The sequence below is a fragment of the Hakea prostrata genome, chromosome 8 (assembly GCF_041222555.1).
Source record: "Hakea prostrata isolate BN-2017 chromosome 8, UWA_Hpros_2, whole genome shotgun sequence".
NCBI classification, from domain to species: domain Eukaryota; kingdom Viridiplantae; phylum Streptophyta; class Magnoliopsida; order Proteales; family Proteaceae; genus Hakea; species Hakea prostrata.
The window spans coordinates 5,529,357-5,556,687 of record NC_142607.1 but is presented as its reverse complement, the minus strand read 5'-3'; the positions used below and the strand labels follow the sequence as shown (position 1 = coordinate 5,556,687).

The following is a 27,331-nucleotide window of genomic DNA, read 5'->3' as shown; positions in this document are numbered from 1 at the left end:
ATTCGTTTTCTACCCTTTCTCTCAAACATATGAGAGATTATTTGTGATAATACTGGTAAATCCCTAATCGAAAGCACTTCTCTGAGATAACCCTCCTTCTGCTTGAATTTTCACTGGGTAGTAAATTGGTTTTAGTCCATGCAGAGGAGCTTGATCAATGTTAATGGGGCCAAGTGGTCTGTGACACTAAATAGCTTCTTCATCATTGCAAGATTGAATAATTGCAGAATGCGGAGCAATTCTCTTGTATGACCTTAAAAGTTTCTCATTTTCTATCGTGAGATAGGTTCATGAAATGCAAGGATTAAAGCTTTCAATAACTGAAACCTTCTACAAAATTCCTCCCACAGCATTCCGGCTGTGGCCTATTCTGTTCTGAACTACATTTTGTCATTTTCGACTGGGGATGGATGGGAGGCATTATAACAAAAATTTTCAATGCCACCCCATGAGTTTTTCTTAATGTAAATGCCACCCCGTGAGTTATTCAATTTGTCAATCAAATTCTTTATTACCAATACCATTACTCTCAATTAGTCTTATTTATTTATTTATTTTGTAACATTTTCTCAATATTCTAAGTGAAGAAGATGGTAAAGGAGAGTGAAAAATAATAATATTTTGTAAGAATGGAAATCATGAAGATGTAAGAATGGAAGAACAGAAGTGTTGTAGATGGTAGAGGAAGACGAAGATGAGTCGAACGTAGAGTTCTGAACTGCATTTTCTCATTTTCTATTGGGGTGATAGGCATTAGAACAACATTCCACAAAACAAGAGAAGAAAATGAAGGTCTAAAAAAACCTTAAAGTTTCTTAAAAAAAAAAAAAATGAAGCTTAAAGTCTTTAGAATCTAAAGAATAAAGAAACTGACTGCTCTGTTTGAAGTTAAAATTTTCTGTTGAAATCAAAGCGCCTTCTTCCCCTTTTGAAGTTAATTTCTGGTTTGAAATCAAAGCTTTGTTCGGTGAACTTGAACACCTGGAATGGCAGGAATTTGAGACATCCATTGCTTACCCAAAGCAACTACCATCCCATCCTTCTTCCTCCTAAACTCCACTGTTGTCAATGAAAGCTTTCCTCTGTGTGCTGCGACCTTAGCTTCAATCTCCACCTCCTCCTGCAGTGTTTGCATAGAGATTTATTCAAATAATTCACTGTGAAATGGGTCTCAATCAAAATTCTAACACAGCCAACCCAGAAAATCACAACTGGGAATCGCTATTCTGAGCAATTCAAATTGAAGACCATATAAGACACCATATAAGACAGTAAGAATGGTGATTATAAGAACAAACTTTTGGGAATTGAATCAAAAGAAGAAACCTCGATCTTAATCGTTGAGAAGTAAGAAATACTGAAATCAACAGAAACTTTGAGGTAGCCTGTGTAAACCGCTATGGCCGTGGCACCAACTGCATCGATTATGGCTGCTATGGCTCCCACATGGCAATTCCCTGCTTTATCCTGCAGATTTTGAAAAACCCACCCAAAAGAAAGAATCCAATTTCAGGTAAGACACAGAGAGAGAAGAAGACGACGATAAGAGAAAACCCAGAAAAGATTAAGGGTTAGATGAGTTGAGAATTACAGCTAATTGTTTGTGAAGAGAGTGATTGAAAAGTATCGAACCCTTCTCAGCCTGTACGATTTGGATACCCTGGAGAGAAATATACTGGATATCTTGGTTGAAGCGTCTCCGCCCAAGCTGTTCTAACCATTTCTTCGCTTCTTCCATGTAGATCGATTCGTTTTCCATCGTCTCTGTGTCGCTCACTGATTCTTCCTTCGATGATTCGATCTCTTCGTAAAGAATCACTTTCCAGACGACGACATCTCTATATGTTATATAATGCGAGATCCATGCCCTTTTGGGGACAAAGAAAGATCAAATCAACATCTGCTAAGAATGTCTCTTTTGAAAATCCGTCAAATTTTCAAGCAGGTGAACTTTCCGCCAAAGCCAAAGACTTAGACTTATTTTCTGGGGTCAGTGAAGACTATATTTTTTAACCAAAAACACAAGAAGAGAAGACTACGTTCATAACTGCGTGTGAAACTCGTGGGTGAGTTGCAATTTGATAATATGCAGCTTCAGCAAAGCAATCTCCACCGTTTCGATGCCAAGTTTTTGGTCGAGGTTTGAGCCTTTTTTTTTTAATTTAAGCAAAGCAATCTTGACCGTTCAATGCTGAAATTTCAGTCCAGATCAAATCTCGACCGTTGTTGCTTCTAAAAAAACTCGATCGAAACGAACAGTCAAAATTTGATCTTGACTGAAATTTTGACATTGAACTATCGAGACCTAGCATACTTAACCAAATCAGTTTAAGACAAGATAACAAGTTGCTAAGAAGAGAATCATAGGAATGTAAATACAAGGATCAAAATGAGAGCATAGCGTAGGTAGAAATGGAAGGGGCTTATGCATTAGCAAGGAATGAGCACATGAAGTGGTGGTTGCAAAATTGTAGCACCAACTTCATGCTTTCAATAGTAATTAAGAGAAGGGATTAGAGTAGAATAGAGAGTAAGAGAGAGAAATCATACCTTAGAGATGATCTTGGGGGTAGGAGGCAATGATTGGCAATGATGGATGCAATATTCCTTCACTACTACCAAGAGAACGTCTTGGGAAGCGCTCCCATCATTCTCAGGAGTCCAAATGAGTAGAATAAAAGGTTTAAGTCACGAGGTTAACTTAAGTAGAGAAGAGAATATCCAAAAAGCATCAAATTCTCAAATTTGGGAATCCTTTGGTCAACTAGCCAAGTCTACCAAGCTAATACAGCAAGCTTGATCTAGGGAATTGAAAGGCTAGAACAACTCAAACTCAAGTGGGTTTTCTCCTACAAGTCAATCAACAAGCCTAGATTAGAGTATTACCTTTGAATTGAGTCCGAAAGCGCATTAGGTACTTCAACTAGACTTCCCCTCTTGTAGGTGCAGCTTCTCACCGAACACTGACAGTGCATCCAAGTAAGGGGCACCATCGTCAATGTCCATGGGCTCGAAACCAAACACCAAGTCTTCAACTAAGAGGGCCCAATTCTCTCCTTCCTCCACTCCGGGTCTTCGGACCTACAACATCAAGGATTTCGAGTCAGGGTCAAGGTTAGGATAGGCCTGGATTTTACACCGGCGGTAAGTTAACCAAGTCCCAGACATAATTGACTTTCATCGACTCCAACTCTTCCTCTATCGCTTTCAACCATTCCTTTGAGCTTGTCCCCGCAAGAGCTTCTTGTGCGCTCTTCGGTTCATGCTCATCAACTGGAGTCATCTCACAGTCGGTCTCTTCAAGAGCTACCATGTAGGCTTCATCCTCTATTTTGAAACATCGACGAGGAACTAGCTCGTGCCCACTACGACGCAAGTGCATGTTAGATTGCTCACCTTCTGAGGTGGCTATCACATTTGAATTCCCACTCCCACTAGGATCTTCTGGATGAACCCTAGGTTCATTATCTAGAGTCTGAATCCTAGGAGTGACAAGATCACTATCTTGTATCTCAAAGAATTCCCATGATTCATTGTTAACTCCTGAAAGAGGTGGAAAATCATTCTCCAAGAATGTTGAATCCCTAGACTCAAGTTTCGTTCTCCTCTCACTCTCATCTAGCCCAATGAAGTCATGGCCCTTCGAGAGTTTAGAATATCTTACAAAGGTACACTTTCTTCCTCTGGGTCCAAGCTTCCCATATTGGTGAGACGTAGAGTGAATATACAGTTTATGGTTATGGTTTTCTTCAGAATTGTTCTCAAATACAACTCTAAAACCATGTCTTATAAGAAAAATAACAGAAACAAGATTTCTCCTAATATCTGGAGCATACAACATGTCATGGAGTAACAACGTCCGGCCACCTTGCAAAACTAATTTGCACGTGCCAATGCCATGAACCTCCACACTTGAGTTATTCCCCATCGTTATTCTTTTGCTTCCTCTTGGAACACGACTATATTCCAAGAAACTCGAGTGTTCCCTTGTTATGTGTTCTATCGCACCTATGTCAACAATCCACGATGGATTTAGTTCAGCAAACATAGTAGAACTTATTACATAACAAGATGAGGTATCACACACAATACATACCTTCTGCTTAGTGCAATCATGAGCAAAATGACCAGGCTTTCGGCAGTCAAAGCAAATCAAAAGTGATTTCTTCTCGCTAGCATTGGTCCCCCTTGAACGCTTGGGGCCACTCTTGTTTTTATTCCCACCTTTGTTACTTTGCCTGAACCGTTGAGGTTGAGCTTTTTCTTTCTTGCACTTAAAACCTGCACCTCTACTAATGCTAGCTTCAACGGCAAGTACTTCAGTGTGAGGGGCATCAACCAACATCCGATCCTCCTCCAACTCAAGATGCTTGGTAGCTTGATCAAAAGTCTTGACATCATCAGCATGCATCAAGAAGATCTTCATATGCTCCCAAGTCTTAGGCAATGACTTGATGACTATAGAGACTTGCTCCTCATCAGTCTTTTGGGGCCCACATGCGCTCAACTCACTTATCATGTTGAACATGATGGTTATATGCTGCCTCATGGTGTGACCCTGGTGCATCTTGTAACCATCAAAAGTGAGTCCGAGCTAGCGGCCTCTTGTGGTGGAAGTTCCTCCATATTTGAACTTCAAAGCCTCCCACAAAGACTTTGCAGTCCTATGCTTCTCAAACCGAAGCATCAGATCATCCCTCATGGAGCTTAGGATAGTAACCCTAGTTACCCGGTCTTTCCTCTTCTAAGCATTGTAAAGCTCAAGGTAGCTGTGATGCTGTGCAGAGGTACCTTCCTCAAGTGGGGACATGATCTGATTTATAGTTTTCAGCATGTCCTGCTCTTCCTGGAGATACTGCACCTTTTGGTGCTAGAGGTCATAATTCCTCTAATTCAATTTATCTCCTTTCGTGAGGTCAACAACTATGCTCTTGGTAGTAGCCATTAAACTAGAGACAATATATACAAGGATGAGTTCAACTATTCTAGCATAAAACACAACACAATTACAATAATTCACACTAGCATAGTCAACCTATGGGATAAGCATTTAAACCAAAAGAAATGCTAACAAACATTCAATCAAATTCTCATGCAAACCCACATAGACTTATATACTAGTTTCATTATGTGCTAGAAACATGATAAATGACCCATAATCAAAACCGTTTTACTAAAATAAAACACACCAATCATGTTTATGCTATGAGGTGGTTCACACAGAACGCTTCTACCTCAGTAGCTCCCACTAGGCCCCATTAGGCCCTAATGCCTAAACATCACTTAGAGTGTAGAGCTTCTAGTGTCCAGTAAGTTAGAAACACATTCTGAACTGGACAAACTCTCAGACGGATTTTGAGACGGATCTCCGTCTAACAATCCATCTAAGATAGATTCTGAGATGGCTCGTTGTCTGGGAGTTTGTCTAAGACGGCTCGTCGTCTGGGAGTCCGTCTGCCTAGACGGACTTCTTTTCCCTTTGAACGAATTTCAGTTCCACAAAACAAAAGAACAAAAGAACAAAAAAAAAATTCTCCAAAAAATTCATCCAAAAATATGCAAGAAAAAAAAATTCAATAAACATTGAACAAAAACATTCATCATGGATCATCAATTCATGCAATTTATGCAATTTTTACATAAGGGAAAAATACAAGATCCTCCCACTTGGATCTGAACAAAATATTAGGGTTTCTTAAAACCCTCTCAATTCTCCCATGGGTTTCCATCAAACCTTGGATTCTCCACGGGTTTCTATAAACCCTTGATCCCTCCCTTGGATCCATTCAAGAAAGCACAAACAATTGGGAGGAACCAAGAATCGTGGGAACCGTGGCTCTGATACCAATGTTGGTAAAACTCTACATTTCTATCCGATAATAGAAGGGGAAAGATCCTTACCTGGATTCGCTTTCCAAAAATAGAATTATCACAACGGAAGTTAATTTGGATCCACGTCCTCGTTCCTCCACGAACTCTTCACCGGTTTGATTTCACAATCACGAGGAAAGGGAACAAATTTCACACCCAAATGCCATGTGGATAGATGGTATAAGATTGAGATCCAAAGCAAGGAGAAGAAGATCCTCGAACAATTTCTCCTTCCTGCGTTTCTTAGAGAGAGGGAACCGCCTTTCAGGAAATCTCATGTACGAATAATGTGATCACTCAAGTGATACGGTGGTTACTAAAATATATAACCCTATATTTTGTAACCGCCCTAAAGCTGAGTTTCCAATTTTTCCCTTGGGCATATAAGTATATTAATAATTAATAAATTCCAACACATTATTTTAAGTTTTACCAAACTAACAAACCCTTTCTTTTCATTTAATGATATAATTTTAAGTTTTACGGTTTCATCGTTTCAGTTTCACTTTCAATCTTTCACTATTCATTTTAACAAATTAGAGTCAAGGGTTTTCACTTTCACTTTCACTTTCCCTGTTTCGCTGCTTTCGCATTTTACCTTCTCTCCTATTCCCTCTCGGCAATGGCGACAGCATCAAGCTAATGCCATCATTGGATCTACTTGGAGTCTTCTTCCTCTCTCTTTTGTAGTTTTGTGTGTGAGAAACTAGGACTTGGAATTGAGGAAAAATAAAAATAAATTTTAATATTGATTTTTAATTTAGTCAAAACCATTAACCCCAACCTAATCCAATCCGTTAGTCCAAACCTCTAGTCAACCCGAACCCAAACGCACAAAACCGAAACCGCACCGAAATCATTATCTTTTAAATGGGTTGTGTTTGGGCTGGGGGATTTTCAGCCCGAAACCACTCCAAACCGCACCGTTGACACCCCTAGTCAGATGTCGCAGCGACGCCAAGATTTTCTAGTACGAATTATCAAATAAATCGGTGGGAGAAAAATACAGTGGGACTTAGTGGGCAAGGGGAAAAAAGTAGGCGAATCAAAGATTTCTTTTGAAGAAATTGCAATAATTAATCAATTTTTGGTAGAGAAATAAAATAGTAAGATGAACAATCAAACTTAGGTTACTAACTCCTCTAATAGGAAAGCGGTTTTTCTATTTTATAATTTTTTATGAATATAGATGATACTATTGTTAGGTTTGACCCACTGGATCTAGCCACATGAGGTGGCATTTATTGGGTGAAGAGTCTACTTTTCTCTAAAGGTAAAGTGAAAAAGAGAAGAAAATTGTCATGTGAATAAGCACTGTCAAAAATTGAAAGAGATTTGTTGAGTACTTTTCTAGGAGAGAGAAAAGTGTTTTAAAAGTGATTTTTCAACTTTTACTTGTTTTGAGAGAGAATATTGATTCTACCAAAAAAAAAAAAAAAAAAAAGAGAGAAAATATTGATTGGAAACTGTTAGGGGTAATCTGGTATTTGTACTGCTTTAGTCATGAACCGAACCGGTTGGGTTCATTTGGTTCACAGCCTATTGTTTATTAAGAAGGCTGGGTTGGTTCAAGGGGTATTGTGCAAATCGATTTTCATTTTGAGATTTTTCTCTTTGTTCTACGGGTTCTTCTTGGAGCTCTCTTGAAGCTTCGTTCATGGCCGTCGTGTTCGATTGCTTGTAGCTCTGATTATCCTTGGTGCTTGAAGGAGGTGACATAGGGCTTTTGATCGCTGGAGTGTGGCGAGCACTCGATGGTACTTTGGAGACCTATGGTTGCTTGTATCAGGTGTATTCGTATTCTCTTCTTTCTTCTTCTAAATCTGTAAACTCCCAAAGACTTAGTGAATTGGATTCATACCTGAATCCCGGAGAGTAGGCATATGCCGAACTCCGTAATCATGTCTTCTTCTTCTCTGATGTGTGAATACCCTTGTATGTTCGGTCCACAAGATTTTAGGGCATGAGATTTGATAATACAATCACAGATTGGTATTAGAGCCATCTCATTCATGTTCGCTGCTTCATTTAGGTATTGTTGAATCATTTAAATCCTAAATTTGAAGGTTGCTTATACGGTTTAAGGTTGTCTCAGGTTACAATCTTAATTTCTTTAAAATTCTTTCGCTGCTTATACCTCTGATATATGAATAACAATTCGGTTCTTATAGTCTCTATTCAATTCGGTCATAATTGTTAATCTTATGAAATTGTTTTCATTTCATATGTTATCAATGTGTTATGATTATGATTCGGTTCTATAAAACCTCTGTTAAAAGTGTTTCATATAATTGTGGTATACTCTGTTAATGTTTTTGTAACCTGTTGGGTGACAATCTGAGTATAGGTAGGTAATTCTGATATGATTAGGGTTTAATTAATCTCATTTATTTTTGCCTCTCTGATTATACTATCTGCTGTCTAAATTTTCTTGTTAATATTGATCTAATACTTGGTATGTATTGATCTGTGGTGTTAACATCTGATTATTAGGCTGCTGTAACTTGTATAAATTGAGCTTATGTTTTTTGTGATTAATTAATATTGATTATTTAACTCTTTGTTAGAATAATCTTTTATTTTTCAGAATTGGTTAATCAGTATTGTGAATAGTATTCTTGTAAAATGATTAGTGTCTTGTACCGGGTTCAAAGTGGAGCCAAGTAAGGGTTTCTGTCTACCAGGGGAGGATACTCCTCCCAGTGTGGTTAGTGTTATTACCACAGGCTCTAGTAAAGCTGTAGGACTAGGGGGGAACCCTAGCTACCTAAGTTTGGATACTCCTATGGGGGGTTCCAGGGTAGATATTGAGAAGTTTAATGGCACAGGGGACTTTGGGATTTGGAAGAGGAAGGTTCGAGCTTTAATGGCTCAGCAAAAGCTCCTAAGATCAATAGATGACCCAGATGCTTTCTTTGAAAGTATTGATCCAGTCTTGAGGACTGAAGTGATGGAGAATGCAATTGGTTGCATGCTCTGGAAAATCACTGATGGGGTTATCAGGTGTCTTGATGATGATAACAATACTCCTATTGAAGTTTGGAATAAGCTTGAACAGATCTATCAGAAAAAGAATCTAGGTAACAAAATTTATTTGAAGGAGAGGTTGTATGGGTTTAAGATGGACCCTACAATCACCCTTGACAAGAACCTAGATATATTTAAGAAGCTGATTCAAGACTTAGCTAACACAGGGGAGAAGACTAAATTGGAAAATCAGGACTTGTCTATTATCTTATTGAATTCACTTCATAATGATTATCTTGTTGTTAAGAACTCAATCAAGTATGCATGTCAAAACATTTCCCTAGAACAACTGATTGATGCCTTAAAGAATAGGGAGTCTGAATTATTGGCTTCTGGTAAGACTAAGGGCAGTGGGGAAAACCTGTTTGTTAAGGGCAAGGGCTCTTACAAACAAGGGAGACCCAAAAGGAAGGAAAAAGTAATTGAAAATCATGAGACTAACAATAAGAATAATAATGGGAACAACAAGTCTGATACAAACCTCAAGAGATGCTTCTTTTGCAAGAAAGTAGGACACTTTAAGAAAAATTGCTTTGCATATAAAAGAAAAATGAAGGAATTGGAGACTTCCCATTCGATATGCCTGGACCAAGAATGGTCAAGCCAATGTCTATGAAGACATCAGTGAGGTGCTTACCATTTCTGAGGTTAGTAGGCAAGAAGGATGGATTTTAGATTCAGGTTGTACTTATCACATGTGTCCACACATACACTGGTTTACACACTTGTCTGAGTTGAATAATGCCAAAGTTATGATGGGAAATGATGATTTATGTGACGTAGTTGGTATTGGTTCTATTGAATTGATGATGCTGATTTGTGGGGACCTGCTTCAGTCTTGTCTTATGGTAGAAACTCTTATTTCTTATCCCTTGTTGATGACTACTCTAGGAAAGTGTGGATCTTCTTATTGAAGACCAAGGATGAAACTTTTGAAAAGTTCAAGTATTGGGTGCTTTGGTAGAAAACTTGAGTGAAAAGAAAGTTAAAACATTAAGGACTGACAATGGATTAGAATTGGTTAATGAAATGTTTAATGGATTTTGTAATGACAAAGGGATTCAAAGGCATAGGACTGTTAAATACACCCCTCAGCAAAATGGCATTGTTGAAAGAATGAATAGGACAATTTTAAACAAGACTAGATGTATGCTCATTAGTTCGGGGGGTACCTAAGGGTTTGGGGGTGAAGTGCTTTACAGTCTTGTTCACCTAATCAATAGGAGTCCCTCTTTACCTTAGGGTTTAAAACCCACGAGGAAATGTGGTGGGGTAAACCTCCCGTCTTGGTTACCTTAAGGTATTTGGGTGTGAATCCTTTGCTCACCGGAGCATTGGTAAGTTAGAACCCGGGGAGTAAAAAGAGCATCTTTCTAGGGTATCTGACGGGGTGAAAGGATATAAGCTATGGGATAGGACTGTGCAGGTGTGAAGACCTTTGTTAGTAGGGATGTTCTCTTTAGGGAGAGTGTGTTCCCTTGTCTTTCCATTGACAATACCAATTTGAATCCACTTGATCAAAGAATGACGGACTTCACTCAATTTGATTTAGGGCGGTGATGTTTTCTTAAGTCTGCTCGGACTCTTGATTCTAGTATACCTAAGGGACCCTTGACTTCCCCTCAACCTAGTTCGGTAATAAAGAATCGAGGTTGTAGTTTCGAGATTGAGAGTGGGCCATTGCCTTCTCCCGAGACTTCCAGGAGGGGTGGAAGAAGTTCTGATCGAGTAGTTACCAATTGGCTAGGGATAGAGTTAGGAGAGTGGTTAGGCCACCTAGAAGGTATGTAGCCAACTTTGCACATAAGACTGATATTTCTGTCTCTAATATTGGGTTAGATGAACCTAGTTCCTATGAAGAAGCTTTGGGTTCCAAAGATAAAGATTTATGGGTTCAAGCCATTAATGATGAATTAGATTCATTAAATAAGAACCAGGTTTTGGGAACTAGTTCGAAGCCCAAGGATCAAAGGTTATTACCTTGTAAGTGGATATTTAAAATCAAGGATGATGGAATTGATAATTCCAAAGGATATAAGGCCAGACTTGTTGCAAAAGGTTTTGTTCAAAGAGAAGGGGTGGATTATGATGAAATTTTCTCTCCGGTTGCCAAGTATAAGACTATAAGGTTGTTGTTGTCCCTTGTTGCTGAGAACAAAATGACTATAGAGCAATTGGACGTGAAAACTGCCTTTCTTCATGGCAATTTAGAAGAAAGGATATATATGCAACTACCTTTAGGCATCTCGGCGGCTGGAGAGGAATCACAAGCTTGTTTGTTGAAGAAATCTCTCTATGGACTTAAACAGGCTCCTAGGCAATGGAACAAACGTTTTGACTCATTTGTGTTAAGTGTAGGGTTTAAAAAAAGTGTTTATGACAGTTGCCTATATTTTCTCATTTCAGATTCTATTGTGTTGTATCTTATACTTTACGTTGATGATATATTGATTGCTTGTGTTGATTCTAGTCTTATTCGAGATGTTAAGAACAAGCTGAAATCTGAATTTGAGATGAACGATCTTGGGACAGCCAAGAAAATTTTAGGGATTGAGATTTATAGGGATAAGGGGGAGGATACTATGTTCATTGGTCAGAGGTTATATTTATTGAAAGTGCTTGAGAAGTTTAACATGCTTAATTGTAAACATGTAAATGTTCCTTTAGCTGCACATTTTAAACTTTCGAATGATCATTGTCCTAAGAATAACTTTGAAAAAAGTGAAATGTCAAAGATCCCTTATTCTAGTCTTTTAGGTTCTCTTATGTATCTCATGATATGTACTAGACCTGATATTGCTCATGCTGTTATTGTACTGAGTAGGTTTATGTCTAATCCTGGTAAAGAACATTGGCTTGCTCTCAAGTGGCTCTTAAGGTATTTGAGAGGTACTGTTTATAAAGGTTTAGTGTTCAAGTCCACACCTGGTGATCTTATTCTTGAAGGATATACTGACTCAGATTATGCCAGTAATGTAGATAACAGGAAATCATTATCTTCCTATTTATTTCTGTTATCTGGTAATTGCATCAATTGGAAGGTGCAACAACAGCCTATAGTTGCTTTGTCCACTACAGAGGCTGAGCTTGTTGCTGCATCTGAATGTGTTAAAGAGAGTATATGGTTGAATGGTTTGTTATGTGAACTTGGTATTTTGAAGATTAAACCTGTTGTCTTTATTGATAACCAGAGTGCTATCTTTTTATATAAGAATCATGTTTATCATGACAGAACCAAACATATAGACATTAAATACTTCTTTCTCAGGGAAAAAATAACTGATGGTTCACTTTTAGTTGAAAAGGTAAGTACTGAGCATAATCCTGCAGACTATGGTACTAAGTCATTGCCTCTTTCTAAATTTCTACATTGTCTTGATTTGTTGGGAATTGGTGATGTTGTCTTTTAGTACATATTTTATGTAGTTTTGAGTTGTATATTACTTGTTTTTGGATTGTGGTGTGTGTCTTGTTGTTATTTGATTGATTATCAGGTTTTGCATTCGTTGCAGTTTTAGGGGAGATGCTGCCCTAATTTTTATAACTCTTTCTCTGTTTATCTCAGTTATAAGATATTTGCCTGGTGTGTGCATGTGTGCTCTTCATAGTTATATGAGTGAGTTATGAGTTATGAGTTATGTTTAGGGTTTTCTCTACCTGGTGCAGTCTGTTGCATGGTGTATCTGCATTGAGTCATTAGTGTTGCATGGTTAGTGTGTGTCTAGGTATTTTGCATATTTTATTTGCTTTGTACTGTGGTTTTCTTTTGTCTTGTGTGTGCAGGTATACTTGGATGATGACGGTCGCATCCAGCTCACTATAGTCATTTTGGGTGTCTGATTAAGGGGAGATTGTTAGGGGTAATCTGGTATTTGTACTGCTTTAGTCATGAACCGAACCAGTTGGGTTCATTTGGTTCACAGCCTATTGTTTATTAAGAAGGCTGGGTTGGTTCAGGGGGTATTGTGCAAATCGATTTTCATTTTGAGATTTTTCTCTCTGTTCTACGGGATCTTCTTGGAGCTCCCTTGAAGCTTCGTTCATGGCCGTCATGTTCGATTGCTTGTAGCTCTGATTATCCTTGGTGCTTGAAGGAGGTGACATAGGGCTTTTGATCGCTGGAGTGTGGCGAGCACTCGATGGTACTTTGGAGACCTATGGTTGCTTGTATCAGGTGTATTCGTATTCTCTTCTTTCTTCTTCTAAATCTGTAAACTCCCAAAGACTTAGTGAATTGGATTCATACCTGAATCCCGGAGAGTAGGTATATGCCGAACTCCGTAATCATGTCTTCTTCTTCTCTGACGTGTGAATACCCTTGTATGTTTGGTCCACAAGATTTTAGGGCATGAGACTTGATAATACGATCACAGAAACCATTTGAATAAATGTTTTGAACTTTTTGAAAAAGAAATGAGTAGAAAAATATTTCAGCAACCACTCTTCTTTGTTGTTTATTTTGGAGGTTCTCTTTTTTGCAATCTCTCATGCTCATGTTGTCTTTAGCGTAAAGATAAAATCTAAGTTTTTTAGTATTTTATTTTGAACTTTCAAGAAGTGAGAAATAATCACTTTGGTTATAATCTTGTTGGTTTCTTCAAGTGTTTTGTTATCTTTTTTATGGTTAATGGGTTTCGAATCCATCAAAGTTAATCATTCTCTCAACTGAATCTGTAATAACAATAAGTAGGGTCGAATCCACAATAATTGGTGAAAATTAATTTCTTGATAAAAATTGGTGGTTTTGAATTGAGTAATTAAATAATAAAACAAACAACAGATGCAGTAATTAACAAGAAAATTAGAATAACAAAAAGTTTCGATCAAGATTTAATTTCAGTATTGAATCTCTCAATTGATCATTGATTTAAAGACAAAAACTTTAATTTTTGGTAAATTGATTATGGTTATTGAGGATCATTTTTTTAAAAACTAATATTTCCCTACTTCCTTGATAACCTTTGAATCTGTCCTTTAAGTTATTACCCTAATCAATAAATATAACTTTCCGATTTGTCTTTTGAATTATGCCTATTAATTGCTTCAAATATTAAATACTGAATCTCTGACCAATAAATCCGAAAAAAAACCTTGTTTATTTAAACTAGGACATACATCATCATAACAAACTCTCTAGGACATTGATTACCCATTCAAGGATGTTATTTGTCACTTAAATTAAAACAGTTAATAATAACTATTCAAATTCATTAACTATTGAGTTAATCATCAAACAATAGGCCTCTTATCTAAGTATTAATCCAATAACATAATGAACATAAAAAAAAAATGTATAAATACTTGAGAATCAAATATAACTAATTACCCAGAGTTTCACAATTGTCCAAAGTCAAACTTCTATTAATCTTGATCGAAAGGTAGAATTAGTTAAACATAGGAAAGAAGAATATTGAAATGAAAGAAAACATTGTGTCATCTTCCTTAGAACTATGGCTTCCTTTTTTTGTGGTGTGTGATGTCTAATCTCCCAAAATGTCTTATTTTTTATAGAGGTTTCCTGTCAATTATGCATCCTTTCCAATTTTGTCATTTCCATTGCTCTCTTTAGCAATGCAATTCTTTCTAATTCAATTATTTCCTTTCTTCTTCCTTGTCTATTTGATTGTTTCTATAATCCTTCTTGCCAATGCAATGGTTTCTAATTTAGTCACTTTTTAATTCAGCTTTTTCATTAGATATCCAATCTCAAAACAGAACAAAATCTTTGTTTGTTAAATTAAGACATTTTATGAAAATCCTCCAGATTTGGACAAAATCAAATCTCCACTCTTGAACATGATCAAATCCCCCATCTTAATTAGGGTTTTGTTCTTTGATTTAATTTAAAAATGTAGCGCTACGGTTTTAAACTACTCTTATTCTGGACTTGATATCCAAACGCTCTAATCTATCCATATAATAAAAATCCAAATAAACAACAAATTAGTCTCATTAAAATACAAAGGATTTGATATAATATTAATGCAATTAAGTGACCTATCAATTGTTGTGTTATCCTCAAGATTTGGTAGAAAACTTGAGAAGAAATGTTATTTGTAAACTCATTATTTACCATATAGTGAAAAATTCGTCTGAGCTAGGTCCCTTGGTTTTTACTTTCATTTTGAAGGGTTGTTTCATGTAAAAAAATTCCAGTATTCATGAGGTTGTATGCTTGAGCTTTATATTATCTATTTCCATATTACAATTTATTCATCTATTGTCTTTGATTTACACAGATAGAAAAGATTTGTTTTCCAACAAATATTGCAACAAGACTATAAGTCTAACAATAGAACTCTAATTACATCCAGCGGGGTGGTCCAGGTGGAAGCCTTGGTCCGAAAGGTGCGAACCCTTGTGGATGTAAAATTCTTGTTGGGGCTCCCCCGGTGGTGTCCCGGGTTGCCCGGATTGGGGCGCCTGCCGGGTGGCAATCCCAAAAACCTAATTATATGGAGACTAATGTAATAAATTTTTTCAAAAATTATAGGATTACAAATAATTGATAACATTTTATAAGATAGAGAACTAGAGAGGTCGTTGACTCATATTTTTGAGAAGATCTCAAAAATTGGAAGACAGAAATGCTTTTTGCTAATCTGCTTTCCATTGATTTGGATTTATAAACACTTTTTAAGAATACCTCTGCATTTGTTTGGAGGGTCTCTTTGCTTTGATGAAGGTCACTGTATTAGGAGTAGCTTCTTTTAAAAGAGATTGAATCCTGCCATAATCATGTTCAAATGGTTTGAGCTCGAAATTTTGTTGAATTGGATCAAAGCAAAATATTTGAAAAACCTAACCTCTTTCACATCCTTAGATACGATGACATCGATGCTTTCAAGTTCTTGGACATCATCCTAGATAAGTGAAAACTTCTTGGTTGGCTTCTTCGGCAATGATTTTTGGTATCTAAGGTCGGGCCTGTTTGCGCGTACCTTGATTACATCCTCAGGGGAGGGGGGAGGCGGGGAACTTTATCGTCCGCAAGGGGCAAACCCATGACTTCTCCACTGAAAAATATGGATCTTACCACTCTATTAACCTTGCATTGACTTCTTCAGCATTGTTGCTTGTATGACAAAGGTATTCTCCATCGTTCCAAATGTAAACCCCATTTCTTATTATTTTATTAATACAAATTCTCATATTTCAACCAAAAAATTATATGTATATCAATAACTCTACTACTCTAATGCTAATACAAGCTCTACATGATATGAGGTCAATTCAAAGAAAAAAATTTAAAAAAAAATAAACTCTTTCGAAATGATTACATTTTATTTATTTTGAGCTTGGGAGCCACAGAATAAAAAAAAAATAGAAAGAGTAAATGGTAATAATTTTGTGGGAAGAGATAGAAAACCAAAAGCTCAAGTTAGATTAAAATTTTCAAAAGTCAGATAATTGTAAGAGATAATTTTAGGTTCAAATCAAAGCTTTGTTCTTGGGGCTTGAAATTCTTGGATATTGATTTGAGACATCCATTGCTTACCCAAAGCAACCAAAACTCCATCCTTCTTCCTCCTAAACTCCACTGTATTCAATGCCAGCCTTCCTTGGTGTGCTACTGTGTTAGCTTCAATCTCCACTTCTTCCTGCAATTTTATACAGAGATTGATTAATTCAAACTTTTATTTCACAGATGGAAGAAAGATTGGATTTTGGAGTTGAAATGGAAGAAGAGACCTCGATCTTAACGGTTGAGAAGTAGGAAATAGTGAAATCAACAGAGACTTTGAGATCCCCTGTACAGATCGCAATGGCTGCTGCTCCAACTGCATCAATTATGGTTGCTATTGCTCCCACATGGCAATTTCCTGCACTATCCTGCAGATTTTGAATCAGATTATAATGGGTATTGAATTGAAAGAAGAAACCCATATCAACAATTTAGAAAATAATGGTTGATGAGAGTTCTGGGTGAGTTACAGATAATTCTTTGCGAAGGAAATGATTGAAGAGAATCCAACCCTTTCGGGCTTTTACGATCTTGAGACCATTCAGAGGCAGAGACTGGATGTTATCTTCATCATTGAATCGTCTCTGCTCAAGAAATTCCATCCATTTCTTCGCTTTCTCAATGAAGATTGCTTCATTCTCCATCGTTTCAACTCCAGAACCAGAGCCATGCTTCATTTCTTCCCACCTCTCTTTTTATTTTTCATATAAAACCCATTCTGGTCATCGCCCATCCAGGAAGAAATGGAAGAACAGCAAGTTTTCGAAGTTTCCATGTATATACATACAGGGTGATTCTTGCCCTCTTCAAACATTTATCTTCTGTCAAGCCAAGGATTGGGTGGTTGGTTCGGTTCCATATTTAATAATTCACAGATGCAATCAACAATATTAATAGTTTAAGTTTCTTGAATTGCTTTGCCGCAGTCCTGGAATTTAGGGGTGGAAAAAAAGAGTGGTCGTTGAATCAGACTTTTTGTTTTTTTTCCAGAGAAAGGGAAAAAAATAACAGATCTCTGTATTGGGCTATTTTTAATCTTCTAACTAACATCAACAACTATAATAATTTTGACCCAAATAAATGGCATCCCTTACATGAATCCTTACTTTAAATTAGTTGCATTTAGAAAAAGAAATCAAGGGTTAAACATGGCCCAAAATTATGATCTTTGAATTGACTAATTCTGGACGAACTGAGAACAATTTGCGGATTTTATGCCTTATCTTTGGAGACCATGGCCGCTGGCCTTAGTACCTGACCTCTTGCGATTGACACCCAAATTGTTAGGGATAATAATTGAACGATCTCTTCATGAAGAGCTACTTAAGCTTGTCTCTGATCTGGCCCAACAGGCAATGGGGTGCAAAGAGACTATGGTTTGGGACAAGTAATTAACCCAAAAACACGTTTCAATTCCAATTACAGTCAAACTCTAATTATATAAATCAGTAGTATGGAAGACATACCCAAACACAACAGATCCAAAGTAACCAATCCTTTTTTGGTTGTCAATCCCGGTTTCCAAGGCTTTGCCCTTACTAATTCGGTGTTCGACGGGGTTGCACACCTGGCTGTGGTGGGTGAGTCTCCCAACGGGGATTTTTTGCATCCATAAGGTTTCGATACTGGAACCTTGCTTAAGCAGATCAAGCTGAAAAACAACTTTGAATGCTGTGTTGTCATATGCAGATTGTATAAGTTATATGACCCCAGGGAATTGGCATAGATGGCAAACAAGAATACCTGATAAGTAGAAGTGATCAAGAGTTTAAATCCACTTACACACAGTCAACAGAACCTTTTCCCTGTAAATATAAAAAGTCTACTTTTTATACACTTCTCTTCCTCTTTCAATCCCATCTCCGTTTTCTCATCCCATTGAATAGAACACTGACTTTCCTCTGTTCATTTATTATCAAAGTCATATTCTTCATTGCTTACTGAATTGAACTTACTGGACATGTGACTTCTTCATTTTGGGTTTCATTCTTAATCTCTAGAGGGAATGAAGGATTGTCTGAAAGAATAATAAGGGGCAAGGAATGCAAAGGAAAATCACAAGGAGACTAATTTATTCACTTACCATCAAAAATTGAAGTTCCTGCAAATGCAGTTTTGGGGAGGAACATTAATGTCAACAGCTTTGACACAACCTGGTCTCATGGAGAGGCTATTTCCTGAATCAGACCTGCAACCACTAGAAGCAACCTCACAATTGCTCCAGAAAGATTCACAAATGAAGAATCATTTAAAGATTAATCCATCTGTCTAGTTCTTTGCCATTTTATTCCTTATCTAGTCAAAAGGTCTAGAACATAATTATCCATCCTCTTATTTGTTAATTGTAAAAAGATGATGAACTAGTTACAAAGATTAATTCAAAGAATTGTTCTTCGAAAGGAAATTCCATTACTGCAAGATCACAAATCCATAGAACCAGTATTTACCCAATTCATAGTCTAGAAATAACATTCAAAATATCCAGTTCATCAAATGATAAAAAATCAAAACTGTAAAGCTACAGGGAGTTCAAAAAAAAAAAAAAAGGGGGTCCTCTGAGAGCTTTACAATTCAAAGCTTACTGTTTCTGCTGACATTACTAGCAATAGGTAGTCTTCGCTCTGCCTTCACTTGAGAAAACCACTGCTTACCCATGGCAATCATTTCTGCAGTCTCTTTCCTCCTGACTTCCACTATTGTTGATGAAAGCTTTCCTCTCTGATATAAAACCTTGCCCTCAATCTCTACTTTTTCCTGAAATTTTATGATGTCAAACACCTAATTGAATAACTATATAAAACTTGGAAACTTTACCAATCCAAAAACATCTTCCATGAGCAGCAGATGTGAGATCTGAGTGAAACCCAAATCCCAAACAAATTTGAAGTTAAGAAGAAAAACTAACCCCAATCTTTGCAGTTGAAAAGAAAGGATATGTTGAAATCAACAGTGACCCTGTATCCAGCATTCCCAATTGATGATACCACAGCCATAGCCCCAACATGGTCAATTAGGGTTGTAATTGCTCCAACATGCCAATTTCCGTTTCTCTGATCCTACAAATCCCCAAAAACAAATTCATAATAAGAGATAAAGAAAGATGGCAGGCGTTTAAGAGTACTGATTAGAATCACTCACAGCTAAGTGTTGTGGAACAACTAGGTTGCAGATGATCGAACCTCTCTGAACGCTTAAAACCTGAAGACCTTCAAGGGATAGGCATCCGATGTCATTACTGTAACGCCGACCCTGTGACTGTTCTTCAAGACGCATCTTTGCAATCCCAGTTGGGGAATCATTAATGTCATCGTCACCCATTTCTTTCCCCAACCAAGCGTCTCGGATTTTGGCTTCTAAACTCTGTGATCTAACTCATCTGGTTCTTTCTCATCGATTGATTGCAGAAGCTTTCCGTTTCCCTTTCTCGGTTCTCTGAACAGGGTTTTCTTCTTCTCCTCTCTCCAATCCAGAAACTGGGTTTCCTTCCTCTCTTACTTCAACTCTTTCGAGCACTTTTGTTTGCTCAAATTTGCAGTTACAAGTTGCAGAAGAGACTGTTAAAAGAACATCAAACCTACCACCAGTGGTAGAGTCATGAATTTATTATGAATATATTTATTACTGGAGATGCTTTGATTTGACGGAACCAACAAGCTCACATAACACGATTACATTTTTTTTATTATTAAAAAGATACAAGACTTATCTGATTTCTTATGACCACAAAAATTGATATCGTATCAAATCCATAAGACCGGTACATACTAGTTCATCTGCTACAAATAAATTTAATATTACCCAGTTCATCATTGATGAAAAATCACACAACATGAGTACTTCTGTAAAGCTTCAGGGAGTAAAAGAAGAAAACAAGCTTCCCAGAGAGCTTCAAGAGTTCAAAGCTTACTATTCCTGCTAGGATTACTAGCACTAGGAAGTCTTCGTTCTGCCTTCACTTGAGAAAACCACTGCTTACCCATAGCAATCATTTCTGCATTCTCCTTCCTCCTGATCTCCACTATTGTTGATGATAGCTTTCCTCTTTGATTTAAAACTTTGCCCTCGATCTCTACCTTTTCCTGAAATTTTAAAATTTAAACACCAAATAGAGTAGTAACTAAAATACAATCCAGATAATCTGAAATCCAAATTGAATTGAGTGTAACAAGGAAGGGACGGACTGACCCCAATCTTAACAGTCGAAAGGAAGGATACGTTGAGATCAACAGTAGCCATGTATCTATCGAACCCAATTGATGATAGAATCGTGGCGGCTCCAACATAATCGATTAGTGTTGCCATTGCTCCAACGTGCCAATATCCATTTTGTTTATCCTATTTAATCCCAAAAATGAGAGAGAGAGAGAGAGAGAGAGACGATTAAAGAAAGCATGATTTGAAGGACTCACAGCTAAATGTTGAGGAACAACCAAGTTGCAGAGGATTGAACCTCTCTGAACACGCAAAACCTGGAGGCTTTCAAGGGACAGGCATCCGATGTCATTGCTGTAAGGTCGACCCTTTGACAGATCTTCAAGATATTTCTTTGCAAAACCAATTCGACCATCATCAGTTTCATCTTCAGTCATTTCACCTATGTGGCCCGGACTACAGCTTCCTGGCGTCTTCAAGAACTACAGTTTTTTTTTTCTTCGTCTGGTGAATAATCTTCAGCTTCTTATCTTATCTGTTTGATTTGATCTCTTTAGTGTTCTTGTTGTCTTGTTGATCAGACCATCGAATTTGTTGATTGATTGATTGCATAGCAGGGTTATTGATCAAAATACTTCAAATATCTTCTTATTCTGATTTCTTCTTTCAGACGGTATCAGTGTAGCAGGTTGCAGGGTTGCAACTAGCAACAAGCAGAAATTTGAGCCTTTTGTCGAGTCCGTCCATCTGTTTCCCCAAAGTTGCTGTTGCAAGGTACAATAATATCTGATTTTGAATTGATTGGACGGAAAGCTTCCATCGCACATTTACTCTTTGAACTGTTAAACACATTTTTCTTCATGGGACATGTTTAATCGGCCATTGTTTGTTCTTCGAATTTCTAATTAGATCAATTACTTATTGCATGTTGCACCAAACATTAGTAATGTTGAGGTGTATTTTCGGGCTTTATCTATTTCGATGCGAAGTCCAACAATGGAAGTTCCAATAATATCTTCGTTTTCTAAGCGTCTTTTGCTAATGTAATTGATCTGACCTTCCCAAAACAAGTCCACGTTCCATCCTACAGAGTTTAGTTGTGAGTTTTGTACCCCTTGTGCACAATAAAATTGGGGATTGCAACAAGTTAGTTTTCATGCATATATTGGCAAAAATAGGCCAGTCTTTGCATATGGTAGGTCCATTGTATTGTTTTGGGTTCTTTCAGAATCAATAATCCCTTTGGAAATGGGATTTAAGTTATTACCCTATAGTGAGATATTGTGCAATACTCTTGTTGGGTTGGGCGCCTATTTATTAAAGACTTTTTGATTTCGTTCTTGCCATACATAGTAACATGGGATTATAAACCACAAACATCAAGGATTATAAACCACAAACATCAACCACCGCTTAGAATTTTTATCAAGAGTGTTGATTGATAAGAAATATGTGCATAGGTGCAGGATGGATTGGTGTGTACATCCCTCCGTTCTCAAGCCTAGAGGTCATGCCACCCAAATTATTTTGGTTCAATCACATGAAATGAAAGTATGCCAATATAACTCTTCAATATTCCCGACAATTCACAATCGCCTGATGATGTTGTCCATTGAGCAAGTATTGTTTTTGCTAGAAGTCCTGCGTTCAAAAGACGCCAAAAGAAGGTTTAAATTTGGGGTGTGAGGGTAGTTTCAAAAAAACCTTCCACATGGTTTTGAGGTGTTGTTTGTTGGGGTAAGTTTTTATTCGGCCAATGCTTTCCTATCAGTTTGACTGTGAATATTTTGTTTCTTGAAATAAGAGATTGCCAAGAGTCAAATTCAGAGGAAAGATTCAAAGATGTAAAGAAAGCAAGGAGAGAGGGATTTTAATTAGAAATGTACTCCCTGTTAACATGATTGAGCAAAGATACTACTTGTGCCATTGTAGCAGTTCTTCCTCACATTTTATAATTTGTGGTTCCCAAATTTGAGTGTATTCCTAATGGATTTGATTCTGTTGTACCCAAGGATCGAACTAGAACAATGTTTCCCTTCCATTGCCCACTTTCTTTTTCACCATTTTTTCCAATACGGGGAGGATGCTTCCAATACTATTCCATGTACAGGATCCCTTCCTTGATTGGACCTTTGGATCATTGTTGTATTGGGAAAATATTTTGCCTTGAGCGTTTGTACCCAAAGTGCATAAGGATATGTGATAATTCACCATCTTTGCTTCAAAAGTATTGCTAATAAAGAAGTTGTTATTCCCAGATTGACACTGAGAGGGGGGGTGAATCAGTGTTTTCTAAAATTCTTTTTTAATATGATGCTTCCTTGATCTCAAGACAAGGTTGATTAAATTAATCATGTAGTTATCAATTATACAAAAACATGTCCACCACACACTACAATGTGGTTGAGTCTACTAGACAATATATCACCACTTTACAATCAAAGCACTCTAATATATGCAGAGCAAAAATAAACTAGAGACATATGACAACAAATATACGTGGTTCGGACAAATTGCCTACATCCACAGAGTAATGCCTTAAATAGAGTTTTGCATTTACTCAAGACTTTCCAACTAAAATCTTGATCAATACAATGATCAGAGAACACCCATTCTCAATACATTCAAAACATGGAGGATCCTCTCTAATATGAACTCTTGCACCCATAAAAGTATAAAGCTACAACCTCAAAAAACTCAATCTTAACAAACAACCACTTGAAAGGTGAAATAGTGTTCTTGCCGATTAGATCAGACCATCGAATTGGTTGATTGATTGATTACATGGCAAGGTTATTGACCAAAATACTTAAAATATCTTCTTATTATGATTTCTTCCTTCAGACAGTGCCAGTGTAGCAGGTTGGAGGTAGCAACTAGTAGAAATTTGAGTATTCTATCTGTTTTCCCAAAGTTGAAGTTACAAGTTACAACTTACAAAGTTGCTACTTGCATAACATCTGATTTTGAATTGATTGGACCAAAAGCTTCCATCGCACATTTACTTTTTGAACTCATAAACACATTTTTCTTCCAATAAAAGAAAACCTAATAAAGAATTTCTTATATTTTTTTATGTTTTTGATAAAAGAAAATTTGATTTGCAAATCTAATGAAGACACTTACATACTTTGTTGTTTACCAAGGTCTATTACATTCCAACTATTCAGAAGTCCTAGTGATGATCTATATGCTAAGTAGATGAACCATTGCTGGAGCTTGGGGATCTTAAAAGTATCGTAGGAGTACAAGAGGCTAGATTTGTCAAAAAGGGGACATGTTCAAGCAGCCATTGAATTGGAGATTCTTTGATTTGGATCTTCCATGGAACACGTTTGTCCCAAGATACATGGTATCTTTCTTCATTTCACTTATTACCATTAATGATAGCAGAGCTAGTACTTGCTTTTGTTTGTTGGGACATTTCTACTTGAATGTTGCTCCGCTTTTTTGCAAGTTTGTTTCTTACCCTATTAAATCAGAGAAAAGTTCCATTGCCACCTTGAGAGCTATATCATTTGTTTCAACTCAACAAAAAAAAGGTATCATCTGCAAAAAACTAGTGTGAGATTTTTGGAGCTCTTCTAGCCACTTTAATCCCATGAAAAAGATTGAGTCACCTACATTCAAATAATAATTTGGAAAACACCTCCATGATTATCAAAAAAGGTAAAGGCTTAACGGGCACCCTTGCCTGATTCCCTTGTGTTCCAAAAAACCAATGGTAAGGAATTCCATTGGGTTTGATTAAAAACGAGGCTGAGCTTATGAGGGAGTGAATCATTTGAGTCTAGTGATAGTCAAATCCCCAAAATTGCATAAGCTTGGTTAGCCCCCCCCCCCCCCATTCCACTATATCATAAGCTTTTGACATATCCGCTTTAGAGCCACATAGCCAATTTTCCCCCTTGTCTTTCTCATGAAATGGAAAATTTCTTGTGCAACCATGATGTTATCAGTGATCTGGCAATTAGGCACAAACATTGCTTGGCATGGTGAAGTAACTGAAGATAGAATTGGTCTTAGTCTTCTAGCTAGGAGTTTTGCCAGAATTTTATATGAGACATTGCATAGACTAATAGGTCGAAAATCTAACACAGTAAATGGTAGATCTTTCTTTGGGATGTAGCAAAGTAGAGTATGGTTTGTTCATTGGAATAACACTAGGTTAATAAATAAACAAGTTTATTGATCACCTCATTCTTTATTAAATCCCAATGCTTCTGGTAGAAGAAAACTTTATAATCATCAAAGCTTGGTGCTTTGTGGGCCAAGAGAGAAGACAATTTGTTTGATTTCCTCAAGAGGAGGTACTAAAGAGATTCCTTCAAGAATTGAGGGTTCAAGAAAAGGTGGAAAGAGACTTTCAACAAATTCAGGTTCAAGAGGGTTAGATGAGGAATAGAGATTTTGCATAAAGTCCACAAAGCCTTTAGCAATTTCTTGGGGTTGGGTGATTGGGATTCCATCAAGAGATAAAGACTCTATTTTGTTCATGTGAAAATTGATTTTGGATGAGAGATGATAATACATGGTATTTCTGTCCCCATCAAGAATATGCATACTTTTAGACTTCTGAAACCAAAATTGTTTTTCGAATAACAAAGCCCACTTGAGATTGTTTCTTTTTTCCTTAATCTTTTCCTCATCAGGAACCAGGTGTGACTGAAGGATATCAATTGCCGCTGAAATATTGTGGAATAAATTATCAATATTCCTAAATACTGACCGATTTCCAATTCCAAAGAGATCTTGAGAGGATTGCAAGTTTGGTTTCCAAATTATTCAACCCAACAATATTAGCCTAGACTTGGTTAACAATTTTCGAGAACTTCGGATGAGAGTTTTGTACATTTTGAAAATGAAATAATTTATGGTCGCCATGTTTCACTCTTTGAATAGTGAGCAAAAGAGGGTTATGATCTGAAGCTAGGGCAGGTAATTTATGGATCTGGGCAGTCTGGAAGTGAGCAATCTAGTTGGAGCAAGCAAAGTAGAGATCCAGTTTTTCTTTGACCAAATTGAGAGGTTTTTGCATGTTTGACCACATAAAGTAGGACCCGTGTCCCGAAAGTTCATCAAGGGAGAATAAATCGAGGATGACACTAAGAAGGGGTAAAGCTAGGGATGCTTTAAAAGGATTCCCAATTTTATATTCTGGCCAAATGACTTTATTGAAGTCCCCAAGGATTAAGAATGGTTGTCCAAAAGACATAATTTGGTGTTTGATCATTTGCCAAAGTTCTTACCGGTCAGCATAAGAGGGGGGGGGGATAGATACACAGAGCAATCCAAATAGTAGAGGAAGAAGAGCATTGAAGAATTAAAAAAACCTTTGTCTTCTGTGATTAAAGAGACAGTTTTTGGATTTGAGGTGAGGACACCTATGCCGCCTTTATGTAAAATCCGGCCTTATCCTAACCGTGACCGGGCCCGGATTTTATATTGTTGCAAGTCCGAAGACCCGAAGTGGTGGTAGAAGAGACTTGTGGGCCCTCGTAGTTGAAATTCGATGCTTGATCCGACCTGGACTTGAAATGATGCCCCTTCTTGGCCTTGTCGTTGTTGTGAATCTCGCTCGTGATTGTTGTTGGCTTTTGGCCCCGTTTCCGGTTTTCTTGAACTAGACTTGTTGATTGACTTTGGAGAACCCACTCTTTGGATCTGCCTTCCAATCCCTCCGTTGCTGTCTGTTGGTCTGTTCTTATTCATGATTCTAACTTGTTATTACCATTCCTTATCGATTCCCATCATTCTTTACTTCCAATCTTCCTTCGTTTGTGTTTTATCTTGACATGGCTTCGTTTGGGTATTCTTTTGGACCGTTGGTTGTCTGTTTCTGTGGTTCCTTTTTTTTCTGCCTCTTTCGTTTGTTGGCCGTTCTGATCGTCTTCTTTGCCTTCAGTCTTGGTCCCGCTGTCCCGGTGGTTCCTCCGGCTGCTTCTTTGACCTCCGTTCGATTGTTTTCTTCTTTGTTCTTGTATGTTGTCTGGGTACCCCTGATTTTGGGCTATCCTTGGTGTTTGATTTTATTTTTCGATTGGTGTTTACTCGTCATTGATTTAGTATCATGCTTATGCTTTAAGAACTCGTATTTTCCTATGTGTACATCTTTACATGATGCTTTTATATACATTCTTATCGTTAGTTTTTTGTCATTCGGATTCTGCTTAATTATACTTCATGATTATGTATATGATTAATCATGTTATGACATGTCTTTAATTATATGATGAATTGTTGAATTGATATGATATGATATGATGAGATTGAACTTGTGGATGACTACGTATGACTTGGGATTGAGGAGTGTCCTTCCGACCTTGTCCTTGGACATCGGAGGGAATAGTATGGGATACTCTCCGAAGGTGTCCATCGACGCTTTCCGGGTTATTGGATGACATACATAGGATTGTCTAGGTGTATGGTTAGGATATTTCCTTGGATTCGCCGGATCGGAGGGGTATTGAGACCGAATGACCCGTGGTAAAGTATGGTTGAAGGGCGTTCAAGACCGGTAACCCCCCGTGAGAGGACTTAAACCATACTGCGGATACCCGAAAGGGGCCATTTATTGGTAGGGTTGCAAATGGATAGACCTGGGCTCACGGGCGCTCAAGACCGGTAACCAACCTATGAGAGGACGTGAGAGCTTCCCGTTTACCATTTGTGGATGACCAATAGGGTTGATGAGTCCGTAGTCCGAGTTGGTCGGTGCCATAGGATACGCTGACTCTAGTGTGAAGGATACGGAACCGAGTTGGTCGGTGCCATAGGGAAAGTATCCCGATCTAACATGATACAACTGAGTAGATG

General features: G+C 37.5%; 2 protein-coding genes and 1 pseudogene across 4 annotated transcripts; all 3 read right to left on the bottom strand.

Annotated features, from left to right (window-relative positions):
* Positions 1-880: 880 nt before the first annotated feature.
* LOC149006464 (uncharacterized) lies at positions 881-1,892 on the bottom strand. The gene is made up of 3 exons (XM_089166976.1): positions 1,592-1,892; positions 1,327-1,467; positions 881-1,120 (listed from the first exon to the last, which is right to left on the bottom strand). The coding sequence occupies exons 1-3, from the start codon at positions 1,757-1,759 to the stop codon at positions 953-955; spliced, it is 477 nt and encodes a 158-aa protein (XP_089023102.1). The 5' UTR covers positions 1,760-1,892; the 3' UTR covers positions 881-952.
* Positions 1,893-16,219: 14,327 nt separating this feature from the next.
* Positions 16,220-18,926, bottom strand: LOC149006463 (uncharacterized). 2 transcript variants are annotated; one of them, XM_089166269.1, is made up of 4 exons: positions 18,447-18,926; positions 16,834-18,264; positions 16,591-16,731; positions 16,220-16,499 (listed from the first exon to the last, which is right to left on the bottom strand). In XM_089166269.1, exons 2-4 carry the CDS (start codon positions 17,038-17,040, stop codon positions 16,335-16,337), a joined length of 513 nt encoding a protein of 170 aa, XP_089022395.1. In that variant the 5' UTR covers positions 17,041-18,264; positions 18,447-18,926; the 3' UTR covers positions 16,220-16,334. The 2 variants fall into 2 exon arrangements, with proteins under 2 accessions (XP_089022395.1, XP_089022394.1); XM_089166268.1 differs by having other exon boundaries at positions 16,834-18,926.
* On the bottom strand, positions 18,449-21,337 carry LOC149006462 (uncharacterized; annotated as a pseudogene). Its single transcript, XR_016175035.1, has 9 exons — positions 20,773-21,337; positions 20,549-20,698; positions 20,266-20,442; positions 19,859-19,917; positions 19,502-19,730; positions 19,269-19,419; positions 18,946-19,117; positions 18,777-18,822; positions 18,449-18,581 (listed from the first exon to the last, which is right to left on the bottom strand). The product of XR_016175035.1 is annotated as an uncharacterized LOC149006462 (transcript).
* Between the last annotated feature and the right edge of the window lie 5,994 nt (positions 21,338-27,331).